We start from the raw sequence: 23,300 nt of genomic DNA on the forward strand, positions 1-23,300 counted from the left end.
AATGGCGCGCGCGTAGCGCGCGCCCTTGTATTGTTCTAGTCCACTTTTAAAAAAGGCGTGTTAACTGAGTGAATTGCGTTTGTATCGAAATTATTGTTGCCTCTTTTCCGCGATGCCAATTGGTTCTCTTGCTGCGCTTACTTCATTTGCAGCTGTCATTGTATATTTTGACAGTTGTGTGTATCAAGGGTTAATAGTGTAATAGTAACTAAAAAAAAAAAAGAAAGTGGTAGTATTATACCTCGAAAAAACCTAAGTAACAAGTGGTAGATCTTTATATCTCGAAAAATCTTGAAAAAATCTAAGCAGTAGTATCTTTATTTCCGAAAAATTATAACCCAAGTGATACACGTCACAAAATTATGTTACCTTATCAAAAAAAAGAGTCGCGCTTCAAGTGATCTATTACAATTACAAAAAAGAAATAATATCTCTTTAAATTAGAGCGCCAATTACAGGGAGAACATGTATATTGCCTCAAAAAATAATTGTTGCACTACTTTGAAAAATCTTTACATTGTGTCAATTAGAAAAAAAATGTATAATAACAATTTTATAAGATTAAAAAATTTTATTTAAATTTAACAAGGGAATACAAGATATTTAAATACAAAGTTATTTACATGTGTATTTTTTTATGGCCACAAAGAATTACAGAGGTAACAGTACAAAATACAAATATTTTATTAAAATACATGAATTTTTCTTGTAAAAAAACTTAGCGCTGCTAGACCTCGAAATTTTAAATAAATAAGGACAACAATAAATAAAAATAATTCAGAGAAGAATGCGATGGGAGTAATATTAAATGATTATCAGCGTGGATGTGGGAGTGAGTGATATGGGTGTGCGTGACTACGCGGACGGCGGATAATGCGGCTTATAATTAAGTATAGAATAAGTTTATTTATTTATTTAAAATTTTGAGGTTTTTTACAAGGTTTTTTTACAAGAAATTTTTTTACAAGAAAAATTTATGTATTTTAATAAAATATTTTTATTTTGTACTGTTACCTCTGTAATTCTTTGTGGCCATTAAAAAATACACATGTAAATAACTTTGTATTTAAATATCTTGTATTCTCTTGTTAAATTTAAATAAAATTTTTTAATTTTATAAAATTGTTATTATAAATTCTTTTCTAATTGACACAATGTAAAGATTTTTCAAAGTAGTGCAACAATTATTTTTTGAGGCAATATACATGTTCTCTCTGTAATTGGCGCTCTAATTTAAAGAGATATCATTTCTTTTTTGTAATTGTAATAGATCACTTAAAGCGCGACTCTTCTTTTTGATAAGGTAACATAATTTTGTGACGTGTATTACTTGGGTTATAATTTTTCGGAAATAAAGATACTACTGCTTAGATTTTTTCGAGATTTTTCGAGATATAAAGATCTACCACTTGTTACTTAGGTTTTTTCGAGGTATAATACTACCACTTTCTTTCTTTTTTAGGTAACAACATATACACTACTATACGTGTACTTGGCGCCTTTTTTTACCTTTTTTTAAAAAAGGTAATTTTGTGCGGATATCACGCCTTTTTGTAGTATATTACGCATTGTATAAACAGTATGTACAGGATAAAGCTATTTGGAGGTATAATACTACCACTTTGTTTTTTTCGAGGTAACAACATAACAAAGTAACAACATAATACATATACACTATTATGCGTGTACTTGGCGCTCTTTTTTACCTTTTTTTTAAAAAGGTAATTTTGTACGGATATCACGCCTTTTTGCAGTGTTACGCATCTTAATCTTATAAACAATATATCTTATAATCTTATAAACCGTATATAATACAAGGTATGAAGCTAAAAGTGTTACAGACTATTATTTCTAAAGAAAACAACAATTTAATATTTTGCTTAGTTTTTTTAAAATAATAATCTGTAACCCTTTTAGTTGTACACCTTGTATATATTTTTTAATTTCAACATAAAACATAATCGCAATAAAGCATGATTAATGTTAATAAGTCGTTAACTGTAAAATTCTTTATTTATTTTTATTTGCGTGTCTTACTGAATGTTGTTCGCAACTGTATATGTACCGATATCTTCAGGTATCGATATTTTTGATAATTATTTTTACGTCAGACATAATTTTAATTCATCCAATTTTTATTATGTAAAGACATAATTTTTGTCCAATTTTTATTATGTCTAGACATAATTTTAATTCTGCCGCTAGGGAAATTTTAAGTTGATTGTTATGAATCAAGCTTGAATTCAATGTTTAGGTGTCCCAGGTTGCCGATGACGAGGTCTACATAGCGCGCTTTATAGTTTTCGGTGTCCAGGTGTATCAATACCTTGAATTCGATGGCCACGTGTTCCAAGTTGGCGATGACGAGGTCCACATATTGCGCTTCGTAGTTTTCGGTGTCTACATGTATTAATACCTCGAATTCGATATTTACGTGTCCTACATTGGGTGCGTTCAGCCGATACTTTGCTAGCCTAGCAATCGTGAGCAGTTGCTCGTTTTTGCTCGTTTCCTCTCTTTTGACCTACTGGATTAAAAAGAGAAGAAACGAGCAAAAACGAGCGACTGCTCACGATTGCTAGGCTAGCGGAGTATCGGCTGAACGCACCCATTCAGATTTAAAGTTATTAATACACCTAGACACCAAAAACTATGAAGCGCACTATGTGGACCTCGTCATCAGCAACCTGGGACACCTAGACATCAATTTCAAGGTATTAATACACGTAGACACCGAAAACTACGGAGCGCACTGTGAGGACCTCGTCATCGGCAACCTGGGACACGTAGACATCGAATTCAACGTATTATTACACCTGGACACCGAAAACTATGAAGCGTACTATCTGGACCTCGTCATCGGCAACCTGGGATACGTGAACATCGAATTCAAGGTATTAATACACGTAGACACCGAAAACTACGGAGCGCACTGTGTGGACCTCGTCATCGGCAACCTGGGACACCTAGACATCGAATTCAACGTACGATTACACCTGGACACCGAAAACTATGAAGCGCACTATCTGGATCCCGTCATCGGCAACCTGGGACACGTGAACATCGAATTCAAGGTATTAATACACGTAAACACCGAAAACTACGGAGCGCACTATGTGGACCTTGTCATCGACAACCTGGGACACCTAGACATCGCATTCAACGTACGATTACACCTGGACACCGAAAACTATGAAGCGCATTATCTGGATCCCGTCATCGGCAACCTGGGACACGTGGACATCGAATTCAAGCTATTAATACACGTAGACACCGAAAACTACGGAGCGCACTATGTGGACCTCGTCATCGGCAACCTGGGACACGTAGACATCGAATTCAACGTATTATTACACCTGGACACCGAAAACTATAAAGCGCACTATCTGGACCTCGTCATCGGCAACCTGGGATACATAGACATCAAATTCAAGCTTGATTCATAAGAATCGACTTAAAAATTCCCTAGCGGCACTTTCTGCCAAGCGTAGAGAACCTTCTTTTCCGTTGACTCAATATTTATTATATATATACCTAATTTTTACCTAAATAGAAATCTTCCTCCTGACCGATAAGTCTATCGACCTAATTTCGAAATACGCGCGCGATATCGAAACTGGCGATACCTGCGCCGCCAGTGTCGAAAAAGTGAAAGTGACGTTCTCTGTTTGTTACATGTATGTTATAAAGAGCGGTCGACGTAGACGACGACGTATCTTAAAAATAAATTTTCGCATTTGGACTTTGCGTCGCAATATCTCCGCTCGTAGGGCACGTAGCGGAATATTATGAGAGAAACCCCCCCTTAATTGGACCCCAAGCTATCGATCAAGCCTACTTAGAACTTGATTCGTTCACTCGTTATCGAGATCTCAACATCTCGGGTACTCGCAACCCGTCGCGTCGCGTAAAAGAGTCACGGTCGGTCTCGCTCCGCGTGTACTTGGCGCGAGACACTACCGTGTCTCTTGATAGCATAATGTTAAAGCTAAATAGCGCGCACGAAGCGCGCGTCTGTAGTGTCTAGTCTATAATAAAAAAATCCATGGAGACGCGAGAAGTTGTTGTTTGGAGTCGAATATCTCGCACGTCGTGTTGTCGCTTTTCCGTGCCGGTGATTGGCCGGTCGAAGCCGGCGATCGCGAGATCACGGCGAGTTCCGCGAGTTTCGTGCGTGTGCGTCGTGATCAGTCGTGATGTGACAGGTTCGCGTCGTATCATTAAGAGGTTAATATTATTATTAATGTAATCTCTCATCATTAATACGATCGTTTAATTCCGAATTTCGGTCGCGTCACGCAAAGATCGAAGTGACGACGGCGATCGAGATCGCGGCGAGTTTGGCGAGTTTCGCGCGTGTATCGCGTGGTGTGTTTTGCGAGGTAGGTAGAATTATTTATTATATATAATCCACTATATATATATTTTTTTTTTTATATATATAATGTATGTGGATAATTATATTTTACATTAATATTTTTTAACGCAATGACGTTTGCTCGCGTGGTGTCTCACGAGGTTAGTTATATTACTTGCTCGTACAAATCTAATCTAAGGTATCCCTGGCGAAAATGAAAAGTTTCATAAACGTTTGTTTGATGTTTACGTGAGCGTTTGCGGAAGTTCGTTGAGAGTTTAGAAACGGTCAGTAGAGAGTTCGTAGAGCGGAAATTGCAACGCTGCAGCGTTTGAAAGGCGTTTGTATATAGCGTTTTTGAGAGTTTGTACAGCGTTTACATGACGTATGACGTTTGCTGAGAGTTCTTTAAAACATTTAGAGATCCTCTGTTAAGCGTTTAGGCTGCGTTCGGAAACGTCACTCGGGTACACACGGGTATATACTCCCTTCTCCTTCTAACTCGCTGAGATAGAAAGAAAAGGGAGTATACTTGTGTGCAATCGGGTGACGTTTTTGAACGCAGCCCTGATAAGTCGAAAGCGTTTGCTTTTATCATTGAAAACTGCGTGCAGCCTCTATTGAGCTTAACGGGCGTTTACTCTTGTCGTTAGAAGAAACGGCGTAAAGAGCGTTAAATGTTAAAGTCTGCTTTTCGCCTCGCAGGGGGTCTGCTTATATACGCGACTGGATGTATTTTAAATGTGAGAAAGATACGCCGCCTAGCGGCATTGTTAGAAGAACATTTGCTGAACGGAAGGAAAACGCTTGTGTTACGGAGTCGGGAAAAGCGTTTCTTGGGCGTCTCCAAGCCGTTTGCGTTAACGCCTTACAAATCGTTCACTGCACCTCTACAATTCGCCATCGGAAGAGCGTTTGCTGAACGGATTGAAAACGCTTGTCTTACGGCGTTGGGAAAAGTGTTTGCTAAACGTTTGAAAAATCTGACAGCAAACTCTCTGCACGCAGCGTTTACTGAGCGTTCTCTGAAAAGCGTTGCCTCAGCATTTCAGAACTTTCATGAAACGTTATATACAGCGTTTTATAAGCGTTCTGAAAGCGTTTAAAATCCAACGGCGTTGTGTAAGCGTTCTTATAAAGTTTGAAAGCGTATAAACTCTCAAAAAAACTCTCATTGAACGGTTGTCAACGCTTTATAAAGCTTCTTAATTTTTGCCAGGGATACGTTACAGTAACTATATATTTTTGATACAGATTTATCTTTGAAATCATATACTTTATATATAAGCAGATGTAAGTAATAATTGTTCTTATAAACATTAATTATAATTACTTCAAGTTGTCTATTATTTGAAAAAAAAAACTTGATTTTTAGTTTCGTTTTTTATTCTACCTTCAGAAAAAGATAAAATAATTTAGATTTCCTAAAATTAATTTTGTTTACGTTATCGGAGAGAAACACTTATTATAAAATTGATTATAATACCAAGACAATTATATATAACGATTTCAGATGGTACGACGGCTTTTTTATGTTTTACGTTAATGCTGAATGGAAAAGTCTATAAGCATATTGCGGACAAGATGATGCCTAATCAGGATCATCATTATGAAATGATGATCGGTAGTAAATGAGAGATATGTGAATTAAAAATATGTACATTACCTAAACCTTCTGGTTTTTTAATTTTAGTAGTGACAATGTCCGAATAATTTTGCGTTAGTATTCCTGTGTAAAAAAATATGACGATTATACGATTATATTACAATATATCTGAAAAATGTTAAAAAATAAAACAATTGTTTAAAGGTATCCTGTATATCATAGTATCTATTTGCTTTGCCTGTATGGAATGTTAATAACGCGTAAGATAATATAATCATTAAAGTAATATTTCTTAAATGTATATATTTCATACTTAATTTTATTTTATAAATATTATCACATTTATTCCTATGAATCGTTTTCATTTATTACGCTATTATGAGGTAGGATGTGTAAATTATTACCATCCAAATGTAGCTTTTATAGTATTATTTATTGTATTGATACCTTAAGCTGTTTATAAAAAAGTAAAAAGTATTTTAAGACGAGAGAAAGATACAGAGATAAAAAAAGAAAAAGGAAGGAAAAGAGAAGGAACAATATAGAGAAAGGTATTATATATTATAAAAATATTTATTATATTGCAAATATATTTAAATTTATATATTAGTTAACTTCTTTATATACACTGTGACGTGACATAGTAACGTCCCTTGCCCAGACGATAGCTCGACCGGGGGGAGCGTCCGGAATGTCGTCTCCGCCGGAGCGGGGCGGGGCGACAGCTTTAGAATTCGGTATAAATTATACTGTTTTTACGAGAATTTCAGATGCTGAGTAAATGGCCGGGAAAGATTGTAACGACTTTAGTCGCGCCAAGGGAATTACGGGAGGCGTCTTCAGAGGAGTTGGCCGGCGGGCGGGTCACGTTTGGGCCCTTTGCCGATTCGGCTTGGAGCGTTTCGCGGGGCGAACGCATCAGCCAACGACGCCGGGATAAGCCCACAGAGGAACTCGCCACGGGGCATTGCCGCCGTTTGATTTTCCTTGGCCTGGCCAGCCTGGCAGTCGAAACCGGCTCAAAAGTCGCGGCCTGGACAGCCGGACCCCAACATCATCAAAAATGCCGCCGGCGGGCGAAGCAATCAGAAAGGGCGCCGACAGGGGCGGAAAGTCGAGCGCTGCCTTCGCAGAGAGCATACCGGTGGTCGGGCTTGCAAGCACGGCGCGCAGGCGCGTGGGCCCAGCGTGGTCCCGCCGGGCCAAAGGATTGAGAGAATCGTCACTGTCGTGTCGGCGTGGCGAGAGACGACATCCCAAGAGGACCGGCAGCCGAGCTTGCGGAATTTGTAAGGCCACTACTCAAGCATCTCGTAACCCACATCTGGGTACAAGTAAGATCGTTCTAACGGCCGGGGCCCTTCTGAGAGTCGCGTAGAGTCGCGGGAAGCATGCTTGTAAAATCGCGTACTGTGTCGCGAAGTATTTTGTAGCATCGCGTTTTGTGCAGATAAGTATTACCGAGCAAGTAATTATTAAATGGAATACTGACGGAGGGCCCGGCCAACAGAGTAATATGGGATCGCCCTGCCCGAAAAATCGTACGCGGCCAACAGTCACCGTGTGATTCGTTGTAGTATTCGTCGAGTATTAGTTTCGTGTTATTAGAATTTTGTGTAATCGCGTTGTGCGTAATGTAGCGAGGTATCCTTCGCGCTAATACAAACCGTATTGTCGCAGAACGGGGGAGTAATGTTCGCGCAATCATGTCCCGGGGCGTGAGGCACCTGTATTGGGCACTTTGGGACTTTTCGCGGGAGGCCCGAGTCTAGCCATTTTGGGACCATTTGCGAGACGTTGCGGATGGTCATTCGGCAGTTGGAAAGTCGTCGCGCGTAGGTATCGGTCTTGCGTTCGTGTAATTGCGTATTGTGCATTGCGTTCGGGTAATTGCGTCTTGCGTAGCCCGTTCGTGTAATCGCGTATTGTGCATTGCGTTCAGGTAATTGCGTCTTGCGTAGCGCGTTCGTGTAATCGCGTATTGTGCATTGCGTTCGGGTAATTGCGTCTTGCGTAGAGCGTTCGTGTAATCGCGTATTGTGCATTGCGTTCGGGTAATTGCGTCTTGCGTAGCGCGTTCGTGTAATCGCGTATTGTGCATTGCGTTCGGGTAATTGCGTCTTGCGTAGCGCGTTCGTGTAATCGCGTATTGTGCATTGCGTTCGGGTAATTGCGTCTTGTGTATCGCGTTCGTTTAATCGCGTATTGTGTATTGCGTTCGTGTAACTGCGTCTTATATGTTACGTCCTTAGGTTAATTTCCGCGTTATTGTATCTTGTAAATCTCCGCGTTCTATAGCCAAATATTCGAGAGAAAGCTTGTAATTCACCGATTTATTCTGAAGTAATTTTTCCTTTCAAATTGTAATTCACCGATTCCGTCTGAAGTAACTTGCTGATTCATTCTAAGGTAACATCTTCTTTTAAATTGTACTTTGCCGATTATTCCGAGACAATCTCTGTAATTCACCGATCAATTCTGACGTAACTTGATTTTGACGTAACCTTCTTTCAAATACAGTACATTTGATATTATTGTTATTTGTGTGTGCTAATTGCGCTGCGCTCCCCCTCCTCCTCCAACCGCGATTAGCCGAAGAAACTCACACCTGAGAGAATTGCGATCGTGTGGATCGTGATGCGAGGAATCGCACCTGGCGCCCAATATTTCGAAGAATTATTTAGTCGAGCTACCATCTGGGTTTCGGAGAGTACTATCGCGATTTTGGGAAATAATTATAGAAAAACTTTAGTTCCATAATAAAAAAAGCGACAGCGCGCTCTTCCACGGCCGGCGAGACCGTGAAGACATCGTCGTTGTCGTCACAACACTACCGCTCATTAATTTCAATATACAACATATTCGTTGATTTCTCTGTAAAGGATGAACATCGTGATACGTGTTTTGCGCAGAAATGAATGCACTTGCTGTTATAAACATTTCACTTGCATGCGTGGCATTTTTCTATAAATAATATACAAAAATGCAATGCATGCAAGTGTTTATAACAGCAAATGTATTCATTTCTGTACAAAACATATATGTATCATGTTCATCCTTTACAGAGAAATTAACAAACATAGGGGTATATTGAAATTAATGAGCGGTAGTGTATATAAAGAAGTTAAAACTAATATATAAATTTAAATATATTAGTTAAGAAATGGAGAGATGGGAGGAAGGAAGGGCAGAGAGAAGTGAAAGAGGAAGGAAAGTGGGAGATAGGAAAAAGAAATAAAGCAATGGGAGCGAAGATAAGAAAGCTAGAAAGATGGAGAGAGTTAGAAGAAAAAGACAGAAGGAGGAACAATGTAGTAGTGAAAGGGGTGGAGATAGAAGAGGGAAGGCGAAAGAAAGCGGTAGAGAAGCTATGGCTAGAGATGGGGGAGTAGGGAGAAATAAAAGAGGTAAAAGAGATAGGAAAAAAGACGGGGGAAGAGAAGAAGGTTTTAGTTAGGTTAAAAGATAGAGTAAGAAAAAGAAAGGTAATGCAGAAGAAGAATGTGTTGAAAGGAAGGATGGAAAGAATAAAGAATGACATGACCTTGAAGGAAAGCATCAAAGAAAAATGCAATGGAGCCTGGAGAGGATAGCTGAAAAGGAGAGAAGAAATAGTAGGAGAGATTAGATAAAGTACGGAAAGATTTGGATATAGAGAGAAAAAGGTGAAATTGGGATGAGGAAAAAAAAGTCCTGATAGATGGAAGGGGAAATGAGAGAGAGGGGCAAGGAAAAGGAGGTGGGAGAAAAAGGAACAGAGGAGAAGGGAAAGAGTAGAAAAGAGGGAGACGGAAAAATAGAATAGAAAAATAGTAAGGAGGGAAGAGAAACGATGGGAGGGGAGGGCGGAGAGAAGAGGGAAGAGAGGTAAAAAAGGGAGGAAGAGAGTGTGGTGAGGCTGAGAGGAGGGGGGAAAGGAATCAGAGAGAGTAGAATGTGGAAAGTAAAAAAGAGTGAAGAGAGGAAAAAAGGGGGGAGGGGGAAGAAAGGAATGCAGGAGAGAGAAGGAGGGGAAGGAACAGAAAGGAAGCCCAAAGATAGGCTTTGGGATGTAGCGGAAGTAAAGAGAAAACAGGAAGGGTTTTAGGAAAGGATAAAAAAGTGGGATGTCGTGGGATTGGTAAAAATATGGTTGAAATAAAAGGAACGGGAGAAGATGAAGAATAACGTGTCGAAGGAGTTCAACTGGAGGATACAGGGTGTAAAGAAAAAAAGAGTTGGAAGAAAAGGAAGAGCAATAGGTGGGATAATGATGGGAGTCAGAAAGGGGTTAGAAAGGGAAGAAGAATAGATAAAGGAGGAGGATTTAATGAGTAGAAAAGTAAGATAGAAGAAGAAAAAATGGAGATTGGCAATAGTTTACGTAAGCGGCAACTTATGGTAATGGGTAAGATAAAATCGGTGAAGGAGGAGGAAAGGAGAAAAAAGAGATGGATAGTGGGGGGTGATTTCAATGCGAGAACAGGGGAGAACGGAGCGCTGGAAGATGGAGAAGAGAAAGTTGAAAGAAAATCGAAATATAAAATAATAAATAGGCAGGGAGAAGGGCTGATTAGATGGGTTAAAGAGGAAGGGTGGGGAATTATAAATGGAGCAAAAGAAGGAAATGAAAAAGCGGGGTAAATTTACAGGAGAAAAAGGAGAAACAATGATCAATTACGCGAAAGAAGATAGGAAGGTTTGGGAAAGAGTAACAAGATTGGAGGTGGGGTGTGAGGTAGATTCGGATCACCAATCAGTAGCAGTACGGGTGGACAAAGGAGGTGGTGGTGAGAGGAAAGGGACAATAGCGGAGGAAGAGAGGTGGGTGGAAAAGACGGACTGGTCGAAAGAGGCAAGAGAGAAGTTTAGAAGAAGAACGAAAGAGGTAGAAATAAGTAGGGGGGGCAATAGATAAAAAGATCGAAAAGTTGACAAAAGGAATTAAGATGAAAGAAAGGATGAGAAGAGTAAAAAGAGGGGCAGAAGGAAAGGGAGGATGGTGGGATAGGGACTGTAGGAAAAAGAGGGAAAAGATAGAAAAGTTATTAAGAGACTGGAAAAGAGGAAGAAAACACAAAGAAAATCATAAGAGAAGAAAGAAGGAGTATTAGGAAATATGTGAGAGAAAAAAGGAAAAATAGAGAAATCTGCTGGACGAGGTAAGAGAGGCGAGAACAGAGAAGCAAGTGTGGAAAGTAATAAACAAGGAAAGGAGAAAAAGGGTAGAAATTAATAAGGAGATAACAATAGAGGAGTGGGATAAATACTTAAGAAAAATGTTAGAAGGAACGGAATACAAGCGAAGGCTAGGAGAAGGAGAGGAGGGAGAGCAGGGGTCGAAGGCGGAAGTAGAGAAAAGAGAGGGGGTAGGATGGGAAGAGGTAGAGAGTGTGCTGAAAGACCTGAAAAAAAGTAAAGCGGCGGAAGAGGACGTGATAGGAAATAAATGTATATCCATAAATATATATCCGTAAACTATTATTTCAATTATCATTTTCTTACTTGCCGACATTGTGATATTTTAAGTGTATTAATTATATAATAAGCGATAAATTTGTTAAAATTTGAAAATTTCGAAGGAATTGGAGAGAGTACTGTTATACTACATATTTAATTTTTAGAGAATACTCTGTATATTTATGTTTTCTATTACTATTAATTAATATTATTATTGTTAGAATTAAGAAGATCAAAACTTTTATTTTTAGTTGTACCTATAATACACATAATACATAAATTATGTAAGAGAAAGGGGGAAAAAGTGACGAATTGTTAATTTCTTTTAACTAATAACAGATAACAAGTCGATGCTGAACATTAAAGGCGTTAGATAATAATGAATAATTTATTTGCAGTTTGATTTCAATCTGTTTACAAAAACATATAATAGGGTAACTCTGGTATATACGCCGCAGCTAAGGGAAACTTAATTTATCGAATACTATTTACTATGCTCTTAAGGCAAATGAATTATACTAATAAAAACTTTATACTGTCTACTACTAGAAACATAAAATATTGATTCTTTGTATTTAATAAAAAAAACTTAGAAACACTTGCATTTTTGCCATATCAGAAATGCGGGTTATATGACATTCATGGGTAAAATGTAAGCCTTATAAAAAATTGCAAATAATGTTTATAAATAAGGCAATAAAATGTCATAATAAGTTATAAAATATTTGTAAGAATGATAAACAAATTATAAAACTAAAAAATTTTAAAAAGAAAATAGAAGAACGATAGGGGTGCATTAAAAATTATTCGGTTGGTTGATCGCTTCCTTGCGAACATGTCACGTTCGGCTATAGTTGACTTGTATATATTTTATCACTCGACACACAAGACATCTTTATGATTTTCCTGGAACAACTTCATATTACGGATGTCTTGTGATGTTTTACGACGAGTCTTATAGATGATTTAGTCACTTGATAAGGGCCCAAACCAAGGGCCAAAACGTCGTGCGAAATTTGATGTACGAAACTTTGCCAGTTAAGTCGAGAAACTGAAATATATTTATTTATCACTGGCGAACTACGAAAGCTGTTTATTTTTATTTTATTTTGTTCCTTTCAATAATATTTAAAGATTATTGTTATACGATGTAAAAAGAGAAGGAAAAAGAACACATAGGAGATTTCGAGTTTTACAAAGTATCCGTACTATGGCCTAAATCCCGCATGCTAACTTGCCGTATATCCTAAACACAGGAGGGATATACAATATACAAGATATTAAGTTAAACAAAAAATACAAGAGCTATGCACTTGTATTTGGCTGTATTCCATCATTTACTATCCCTCTACACTTATGTATCATGAAATAACCATTAAACCTTTTACATTCCCTACAGTAATTATTTTACGTAGGTCGTAACACAAGATCGCGCTTCTTACTACGGTGAGAAATCAATTCAAATCTCACGACAGTTTCGTTAATATTAACAGTAAAGTAAAGAACTGATCTAGATGGGTTACAATTTATTTCCCGAGGAAAATGCATGTACCCATCGCCTGATCTTTTAAAAGCTGCACATATTATGAACACAGAATTCTCCAAGTATCACAGTTCAAAGCTTAGTAAAGACAAATTCATCTTCAAGAAACTTACGGATAAAATAGAAATTGCATTAAAACCTATTGAACTGCCAAGAGAGGTCTTGCTATGTCTTGTTAGGACAAGAACCTACATTAGGGTACGCGAAATTAATCGAACCATCTGTACAAAATAGATTTAAGAATAAGAAAAAAAAGTTAACCAAATTTACGAATAATAAATCTTTTTCGTAGCATCTTTATATATGTTGTTATTATTATTGTTGTCATTTAATCCCTATAAAGTGATATGAAAAGGAAAACTGTCAAACAAAGTAAAAAAAATATTAACATTTTTATATATTTGTTTTGTAAACTTTTCTATATTTATTACGTTTATAATGTTTATTTATATTCTATTTTATTACAAGGTATTTATTAATTCATAAACTATTACTTTACAACAAATTTTTTCCCTGCAAACTTAAAACTAAAATAATATATCTGACGAGAATGCCGCTAACATAAGCTGTTTGGAAACAGCAGTTTTAAATTTACCGTTTATCTGTGACATCACACTTCGACAATTCTGATTGGTCGCGTGCGCAAGAGCATACTCTTGTATTTATACCATGATCCATCCGTAATCCGTACGTTTCGGCTCCAATTAGAGGCTGTACCTCCTAACTCTATTGACACAATACTACAGGTATTTAATTCGTATCACCCTAGGTTACAGTTTACCATTGAAATAGAAGGTTACAAATTAAACTTTTTAGATTTAACGATGATTAAAAACAACAACGTTCTAGAATTTGATTGGTTTCACAAACCGACGTTTTCAGGCCGTTTTCTTAATTTTATGTCGCAACACCCTATTTCCCTATATATTTAAAAAGAGGCACAGTTATGGGCATGATTGATAGGGCATTTTTATTATCACATCCAAAATATCATTTAAAAAATATAAAATTCATAATAACACTCTCTTACAGAACGACTACCCGTTAACATTCATTTTTAACACAATTCATACTAAAATTAAATCTCTGCTTAATAAATGTACTCGAAAACAGAATGAACCTCCACCCACGAATGAAAAAAGACAACGCACATGGTTCACAGTACTATATGTCTCTAATATATCGAACAAATTTAAAAGTGTTGTTACAGATCTTAATGTTAACTTGTCGTTTTATAGTTTGAATAAACTTAAGAATTTTATTAAAATGCAGAAGGATATTCTCCCTATCCAATCAAATAAAAATGTTGTGTATAAAATATCATGTAAAAATTACGACGCTTCATATGTTGGTCAGACGATGAGGCAATTAAAAACGAAAATTTCTGAAAATTGCAACCATATTCATAGAAATACAACAACTCATTCTGTCATTACCAAACATAGAATGAATTTCGATCACGAATTTAATTGGGAGAACGTTGAAATCTTAGATAAAGAACAATTTTTAGCAAAGCGACTAGTTTCAGAGATGTCACATATTAAGCTACAAAAGAATAGTCTCAACTCCCAAACTGATACAGAACACCATACATACGTGTCTATCTTAAATAAACTGTAAACCATGTTTATAAACATTTTGTCTTTCGTCAGATCACGTGTTATTGTTCATACATTGAATATTTATTAGTTTTATTTCTTACTTGTTTGATCTACACTTTTATAATTTATTGTACTGATACTTTGACTTAAGACATGCCCTTTCTTGTAATACCGAATTATATCATTGTTGTGCGTCGTATCGACAGGATCTCTGGATCTCTTAGTATAGATTATACTTTTACTAGATGTTGATACTATATTTTTATATCTGCTTCGTTCGACTTGTTTTGATGTATTCGTTCTCTAGACTACTTGGTGAGTTACCTTAGATTTTTTAATAAATACCTTTTGTAACAATGAAATTATTTTTACAGATAGGGATCTTTTAGTCTTATTATGTTTTCAATTTCGTTTCTTAAAATCTCCAATCAGGAAACACCACGTTAAAACGGAGAACTTTTAAATTTATTTTTTAATATTATACCGCTAAAGATGGCTCAAATTGGAGCAGAAACGTACGGATGGATGTAAAACTTGAGTAATAAATCAGTGATACTGATACTGCGCACTAAGAACCGCGTCTGACCCTTACCTAAATATATATATATATTCTCTTTGTAATTGGCGCAATTTAAAGATTTCATATATTTTTTTAAAATACATATCACTTGCGTTGAGCTACTAATTAAAGTTACTATCATTTAGGTTAAATTTTTGGATTTATACATATCACTTAGGTTGAGTTAGGTAATGCAATTTTGTGATATAATTTTGTTAAACAGAAATAAAGCTACTACCACTTAGGTTGGATTTTTGGATTTATAAAATACATTGCGTGTACTTGGCACCTTTTTTGAAAAAGGTAATTTTGTACTTATATTATTACTTGATTTTTCGCCCGCGCAAAACCCATTATTTAGGAGCACCAATAGAACCCCATAGAACCCCCAATTTTTAACCTCATATTAGCAGCCATCCCCATAAAATTAGTAATCTTTTGGTACCAGTTTTATCGAAATCATCAACAACAAATTAAGGCGGCAGTGTGATCTAGTGGACGAGCGCCAGACTCATAACCTGAGAAACCAGGTTCGAGTCCACTTGAGCACGTAAACATGGAATTTATTTCCGAAAACTGCGCCCTCCGTGCGAGAAAAGGACTCTCATGCGGAGAAAACTGGGCTCCGTCTTTCGGAAAGAGACATTAAGCCGTTGGTCCAAAGAGTTAAGTGAGAGGAGAAAAGTAGTGATGGATGAGAATTGTAACCCTAAGGGGATTGATTAAAAACTTCCATTTTACTCCATCAACAACAAATTAGAAGAATTTTGGCACTGGTTTCAAGACAATCAATCCATTAATAAAAAATTATCTATTAATAAAAAATTAAACTTATCCTCCAAAAATTAAATTCTATTATATTCTTTAGTTATTTCTACCTTTATATATATTTCATACTAGCTGGTTACCCGAGCTTCGCCCCGGAGGACATATGTAGTAAAACACGCAAATAGTCTCTCTCTCTCTCTCTCTCTCTTTCTCTCTCTCTCTCTCTCTCTCTCTCTCTGTTCACTGGGCGTTACACAAGCTGAAATTCAATAAAAACTCTCTCTCTACTGAGCTGAGGATTAAGCTTGTGATGACGTTAATTCTACCCCATTTAGATTATTGTTGCCTAGTCTATCATGGCTTGAGTGATGAACTGAACACCGGGTACAAAGACTAGTGAACTGCTGCATTTTTTAGATTCATATATAACTTGCGGCGGGATGAGCATATTACTCAGTATAGGCGTCGCCTGGGATGGCTTTTGGTGGAAAACAGAAGGCGGTACTTTCTCGGGTGTCAGATGTATCGGATACTCTATTTGTCTTCACCTTTGTACTTAAGTGAACTTTTTACTCCACTTGACCCATTACTCAGAAGATCTGACCGACTTGCTGCTTTGTCTCCTCAAATCTTTCATATTCCTGCTCACAGAACGGTCACCTATAAAAATTTCTTCCAACTTTCTTCCATATACTTTTGGCATTCTCTTCCGGATGAAATTACATCTGCATCTTCTCTTGCATTATTCAAAAGCCTTCTTCGTGAATATTTGCTTTCGTCTGAATCTGAGTAGTGGGTCTTTTGGACTTTTGTTCTTGCAAATTGCTGTATTTCTATATTTTTTTCTTTGTAGTTATTCTTGCGTAGCGTTATTCTCTTAGTTTTAAGTTGCGTTAATTTTTAAGGCGAGTTAGTTGTAAGTTAGTTTTAAGTGTGTATTGTTTGGGAGAGAGCATGAACATGAACATGTTCTATTTACATGTATTCAATGCATATTGTATTCATTCTTTGCCCTTTAGCTATTGCTTGGGCATAATAAAAATCAATCAATCAATCAATCAATCAATCAATCAATCAATCTCTCTCTCTCTCTCTCTCTCTCTCTCTCTCTCTCTCTCTCTCTCTCTCTCTCTCTCTCTCAGCAGAAGCAGACGTGTGAAACATCGCTCCGTAAAAGTGTTAATTTTTGGGTGGTTTAGAAATGAGGGAGAGTGTTAAAAAGTTGTGTAACGAATATCTTCATAGACCGGGGGTAGCCATGAGTATTATCTAGCCGGAATATGTTGATACATAGACACGAGAACTGCATTTCGTACAGAGGTCATCGAAGCCTCGTACGACAGGTAGACATCGGCGACGAACACAAAACGCTGACGTGTGAAAGTGACGTGTTATAGTGACGAGTCAATTAACTGTCTCTGCCGATATTAGCAGAATGAACGAGGAATACGCCGAGTATCGATGCTCGGCATGTAAGAAGGCGATTAAGAGCAGAGCCGTTAAATGTAAAATTTGCCCAAAGCTTTTTTACCATCCGGGATGTGTAAATAAGCATAAAATTATCGATAGAAACCAAGAGTACGTGCCGTGTAAAGGCCCATTTGAGGAATTCGTAATTGATAGTGAGAAGGTGCCGGCGGCAGGGAGAGACAGGACATCATCTACAGGATCTACAGGATCTACAGGATCTACAGTAGCGTTCACAACATCGAGCAGTGGAAGTAAAGGATCAAGCATGGATATAAAAGTAGACTGGATTATAAGAACTGTCAAAGAAATAAAAGATGAAACGCTGCGTAAAAATGAAATTAAAATAATGATTAAGGAGGTAGTTCATGAAGAATTAAGTAATGTTAAACAAGAGCTGGAAAACTTGAGGAAAATAATACAGGGAATAGAGTATGAATCAAAGGCAGGAACGCAAAGAAGCTACAGTGAAGCGGTTAAAGAAAAGAAGAAAGAAAGTCTTATAATTGTTAAGCCGAAAGTGCAACAGGAGAGTGAAGACACGAAAAAAGTGATTAAGGAAAAGGTAGATATAAAGAATATGGCAATGGGAATAACAAAATTAAAAAAAGGAAGCAAAGGAGTAGTAATCATGGGATGTAAAACTGGAGAGGAGGTAAAAAAGCTGAAAGAGACAGTTCAGGCTAAACTGGGAGAGAATTATAAAGTAACGGAGTCATCTAAGTCAAAACCAAAGGTGAAAGTTATTAATATAAATATAGAAGAGATGAACTTAGATGATAATAAACTTATAAGTACGATAAAGAAGCAAAATAAAATAGATACAGTAAATATGCGAATTGTGAAGAGAATGGTCAAAGTAAAGAATGATCAAAGAAAAGGAAATGAAGAAGGATCAATAATAGTGGAAGTAGATGAAGAAACACATGAGATGATATTGCAGAAAGCAAAACTAAATGTAGGATGGAAAAAGTGTCCTGCATTTGATCACATCAGTGTCAAAAGATGTTTCAAGTGCTGGGGATATTTTCATATCGCGAAAAATTGTAAGAGAGAAGAAACATGCTACAAATGCGCGGGGAATCATAACTCGCGTGTTTGTACAGCGACGGAGAAAAAGTGTGTGAACTGTATGTTCAAAAATCGAACATACAATTTGAAGATAAATGATGACCATGAAGCTATTAGCCGGGAATGTCCGACCTTTATAAGGGCGTTACAGGAAGAGAAGAGGAGAGCAGGCTGGGAAGAGGAATAGCAACGACAGAAGAAAGAAGAAATTTTACTGTATACAAATGCGCAGAGCTTGACAGCGTATAAGGATGAGATTCAACATCGGATTATGAAGAAAATATATCCTGCGTTCTTAGCATTTTTGGAGACCAGATTGACCGAGGATATTGAAGACAGTGAAGTGAACGTTTCTGGTTATAGTATAACTAGATGTAATGCTGAGAATAGAAATACAGGAGGCGTTGTTCTATATGTAAGGAATGATATTGTTTACGAGACAGTGTTAGTAAGAAAATTAAAATCGAATTGTTGGTGTGTCACGGTAGAAGTAAAAGATAAATTATATAAAGGAGTGATAGTGGTAATATATCACTCACCTAGCGCATCGCACGGGGATTTTATAAGATTTTTCGAGGATATAGTAGAGGAGTTAATAATAAAGGGAGAATGCATGGTAATAGGAGATTTTAATATAGATCTTAGGACGGACTCGTTTTATGCGAAGAAACTGCAAACGACAATGTTAAGTCTGGGTATGAAGCAGTATGTAAATGAACCGACGAGAATCACGAAAGACAGTCAAACAATTATAGATCTAATCTTTGCTAATAATAATAAAACAGTGCAAGTAATTCATGAACCTAAAATTACGGACCATGCGTGGCTGGAAGTTGAGTTGAGTGTGAATAAAAGTGAAAGCAAATATAGAGAATTTAGCGCTAGGAATTACAAAGAGTTTGATGAAGAAGAATTTATGTTAGTAAAAAATAAATTACAGGAAAGTCAGGGTTGGCAGTGTGTATGTATGGGTGTGGATGAGAGAGCAGAAAAATTTGTCAATAGTATAGTAGACGCGTTAGATATAATGGCACCGAAGAGAAAATCTAGAATTCCGAAAGTGTGGGAAGGGAAAAAATGGTTCTCAGATGAAATAAGAGAAGCTGCGGATAGGAGGGATGAGGCATTTAGGCAAGCAATGTATGCCAATACAGAACAAAGCTGGTTGCAATTTAAAGTTAATAGAAATGCAGTAGTAAAATTAATTAGGATAAAAAAGAAAGAATATTATGAAAATATGATAGATTTTAATAAGGAAACGAATTATCCTACGACTATGTGGAAAACTTTAAAAGAAATTATTAAAGGCGAGCCAGTATATGCAAAAGAAATAGAAGATATAGATTTTGAAATATTAGATAACATAGATTATAGTACAACAAGGTGCAATATAGCGGATAAATTTAACTTATATTATATACAAAATATTAATAGTATAATAAAATCTATAATCGAGGATAAGCCTACAGGCGCAGGTAAAAGAATTATTTATGCTATAGAAAATATGGAAACTATGGAAAATTTTGAGAATATCACGATAGAACAGCTAGAGAAAATTGTTAAGGGACTGCCACAAAAAAAAGGTACGGAAGAGGGAATAACTAGCGATATATTAAAAGCAACGTTTTGCGTAATAAAAGAGGAATTTGTTGATATAATAAATAACTCTCTGAGAGATGGTTGCTGTCCAGAAAGTTGGAAAACGTCTACAATAATACCAATTCCAAAAGTAGATAAAGCCAAGAAGGCGAATGAATTTAGGCCTATTAATGTGTTACCTATATTTGAGAAAGTGCTAGAATTAGTAGTAAAAGAGCAAATTGAATTATATTTAAAAAATAATAGTATTATAACTGAACATCAATCGGGCTTTAGAAAACACTATTCATGTGAAACAGCGATACAAACTGTTATAGACGAATGGAAACTGATAGTTAGTGAAGGGAGAATGGTGGGGGTAATTTTCATGGATCTGAAGCGAGCGTTTGAAACAGTAGATAGGGAAAGATTACTAAGAAAATTATATCAATATGGAATCAGAGGTAAGGTTCTTGAATGGTTTAATTCATATCTAACGAATAGAACTCAGAAGGTGAGATTTAATAATAAATGGTCAAAATTAATGGCAACGGAATATGGAGTTCCACAGGGATCTGTATTGGGACCTTTGTTATTTATACTTTACATAAATGATATAATCAAAGTCTGTCCAGAAGAGAGTAAGATAAAAATGTTTGCCGATGATGCTTTAATATATGTAGAGGGAGAAAGTAGCGCAGAACTAGAAAGGAAAATGAATTCGATGTTTGTTATAGTAGAGAGAGAGAGAGAGAGAGAGAGAGAGAGAGAGAGAGAGAGAGAGAGAGAGAGAGAGAGAGAGAGAGAGAGAGAGAAAAGTGGATGAATATAAATAAGTTAAAAATGAATGCAGGGAAAACGAAATATATGATAATTAGAAGTGTAAGAAAAGAGCTAAGAGGTAATATTATGTTGACATGCTTAGATGGAACTGAGATAGAGCGTGTCGAAATGATGAAATACCTAGGTATAATGATTGACGATAGGCTTAGATTTAGAGATCACTGTGATTATATGCTAAAGAAAATAGGGAAAAAAACGAGTTTTCTTAATAGAATTGGTAGTTATATATCGGCTTATACCAGATGCACGATATATAAGACAATCATAGCTCCTCATTTTGAGTATTGTGCAACGTTATTAATTGACATGAGTGAAACGGAGCTAACCAGGCTGCAAAAAGCGCAAAATCGAGCTATGAGAGTCATACTGCAATGCAATAGATATACCAAAGTGGAGCATATGCTGCAAGCGCTGCAGTTTATGTCCATAAGACAGAGGCTATATTATAATGTGTGTACATTTATTTTTAAAGCGGTGAACAACATGCTACCGGAACAATTAAAAGACCGTCTAGAATTAGTGAGAAAGAACACTGATAGGCAAACCAGACAAACCGGCGATATAGCAATAGTGTTTCGTAGGACGAGAAATGCGCAAAAAAGTATTTTCTATGAAGGAGTAAAAATGTATAACGCATTGCCAGCCGAAATTAAAAGATGCGAAGAACTAAAAATGTTCAAACGTGTGCTAAAAGAGTACGTTCTGTTGTATGTATAAATATGTAGTATGTAAAAATAGCTGAGAAAGCTAATAAAGGTCATTCATTCATTCTCTCTCTCTCTCTCTCTCTCTCTCTCTCTCTCTCTCTCTCTCTCTCTCTCTCTCTCTCTCTCTCTCTCTCTCTCTCTCTCTCTCTCTCTCTCTCTCTCTCTCTCTCTCTCTCTCTCTCTCTCTCTCTCTCTCTCTCTCTATCTATCTATCTATCTATCTATCTATCTATCTATCTATCTATCTCTCCCCCCCTCCCCCCCCCCTCTTTGAAATTCGGTCGTTTGGAACCGGTTTCCAAGAAGATCGGTAACGAAAAACTATACACTCTATAGCACATCCCAGAAAATGTATACCCCTGTTTCATATATAATTCTTTAAGATTCGGTTGAAAACTGCAGATTTGCATAACGGACAAACATACAAATATACATTCATTTATGTATATATATAAAGATATAATTCTTTAAGAAGCGCGGGCGAAAAATCAATTTCCCTCTCCCCAAACTCACCCATTAATTAGAAGCACCAACAGAACCCCATAAAACCCCAAATTTTTAACCCCATAGTAGCCATCCCTATAAAATTAGTAATCTTTTGGTACGTTTCATAAAAAATTTTGGCACCGGTTTCAAGAAAATCGATCCATTAATAAATTTTATTATATCCTTTTTAGTTCTTTCTACTCCTATTTCACATATAATTCTTTAAGACTCGGTCAATTTATTTCTGAAAAATTGGAAAAATTTTGGTACTGGCTTCCAAAAAAATCGGTAACGAAAAATTATACGATTTATAGCACTCCCCAGAAAATTCTACCCTTGTTTCATATATAATTCTGAGATTTGGTCAATTATTTTCTGAAAAATTAGAAAAATTAGAAAAACCAATTTCCAAAAAATTGGTAACAAAAAAATTTACACATCATGGCACTCCCCGGAAAATTCTACCCCTATTTCATATACTTTTGGTAAAAATTTGGTTCACTAACGAATGAGTAGTTCGCGGCCATACAGACAGACAGACAGACAGAAGATGGTACTTATATATTTACTAAATTTTTCGCCCGCGCTTCGCGCGGGCTCAAAATCTATTGCCCTCTCCCCAAACTCACTCATTAATTAAAAGCACCTTTGATATTCTTTCTCCTCAAACTCTAACCTACATCTTCGAATTCTTTTTTAAAAAATAAAAAATAATATATAATATATTATTGATGCAGATTAGCATATTGTCAAATATTTCAAAAATGTAATCCCTTATATTAAAGTCTTCAAATTTTATTTTTGCTCACGCCTCGCGCGTTTTCACCCTCCGTTGACCCGCCATTATTAACTCTTTTTCATTTTCTTCCATTTTATTTTTTTTTTTTGAAATCATCAAAAAATAAAAAAAATTTTGGCACCGGTTTCAAGAAAATCAATTCTTAATGAAAAATTATCCATTAAGGTGGTCCTTTCGTGAGAACAAGTATTAGATAAGTACCTAACGTTGATATATGTTAAATATACAGTAATAAGGGACATGTGTACGAAAAATCAAGTGAGGTTACCGACACTTTACAAGAAATAAGTCATTCTAAATGTGCGTTCGCGGAGCGTGCCATTGTCATTCTATCCTTGTTTAAATCTAATGAACGAGAAAGATAGAATGATGCAAATCGCTACGGCCGAGGTTTTCAACGAATAATACATGTACTTAGCGATCAGATGAATACATTATTCATGTCTTAAAATATTCCCTGAAGTTTCCGGATTTCG

At 36.5% G+C, this 23,300-nt stretch overlaps 2 protein-coding genes across 8 annotated transcripts in view; one reads left to right on the forward strand and one right to left on the reverse strand.

The window, feature by feature from the left end:
- Tp53inp (Tumor protein p53 inducible nuclear protein) overlaps nucleotides 1–23,300 on the reverse strand; it is a 50,784-nt gene that overhangs the window by 14,058 nt on the left and 13,426 nt on the right. The window lies entirely within an intron of this gene.
- Nucleotides 14,790–18,598, forward strand: LOC143907522 (uncharacterized). The gene has a single exon (XM_077424364.1). It carries the CDS (start codon nucleotides 17,309–17,311, stop codon nucleotides 18,596–18,598), a length of 1,290 nt encoding a protein of 429 aa, XP_077280490.1. The 5' UTR covers nucleotides 14,790–17,308.

Source organism: Temnothorax americanus, unplaced genomic scaffold (genome assembly GCF_048541705.1).
Source record: "Temnothorax americanus isolate GAGA-0224 unplaced genomic scaffold, ASM4854170v1 Scaffold83, whole genome shotgun sequence".
Classification (NCBI taxonomy): Eukaryota; Metazoa; Arthropoda; class Insecta; order Hymenoptera; family Formicidae; genus Temnothorax; species Temnothorax americanus.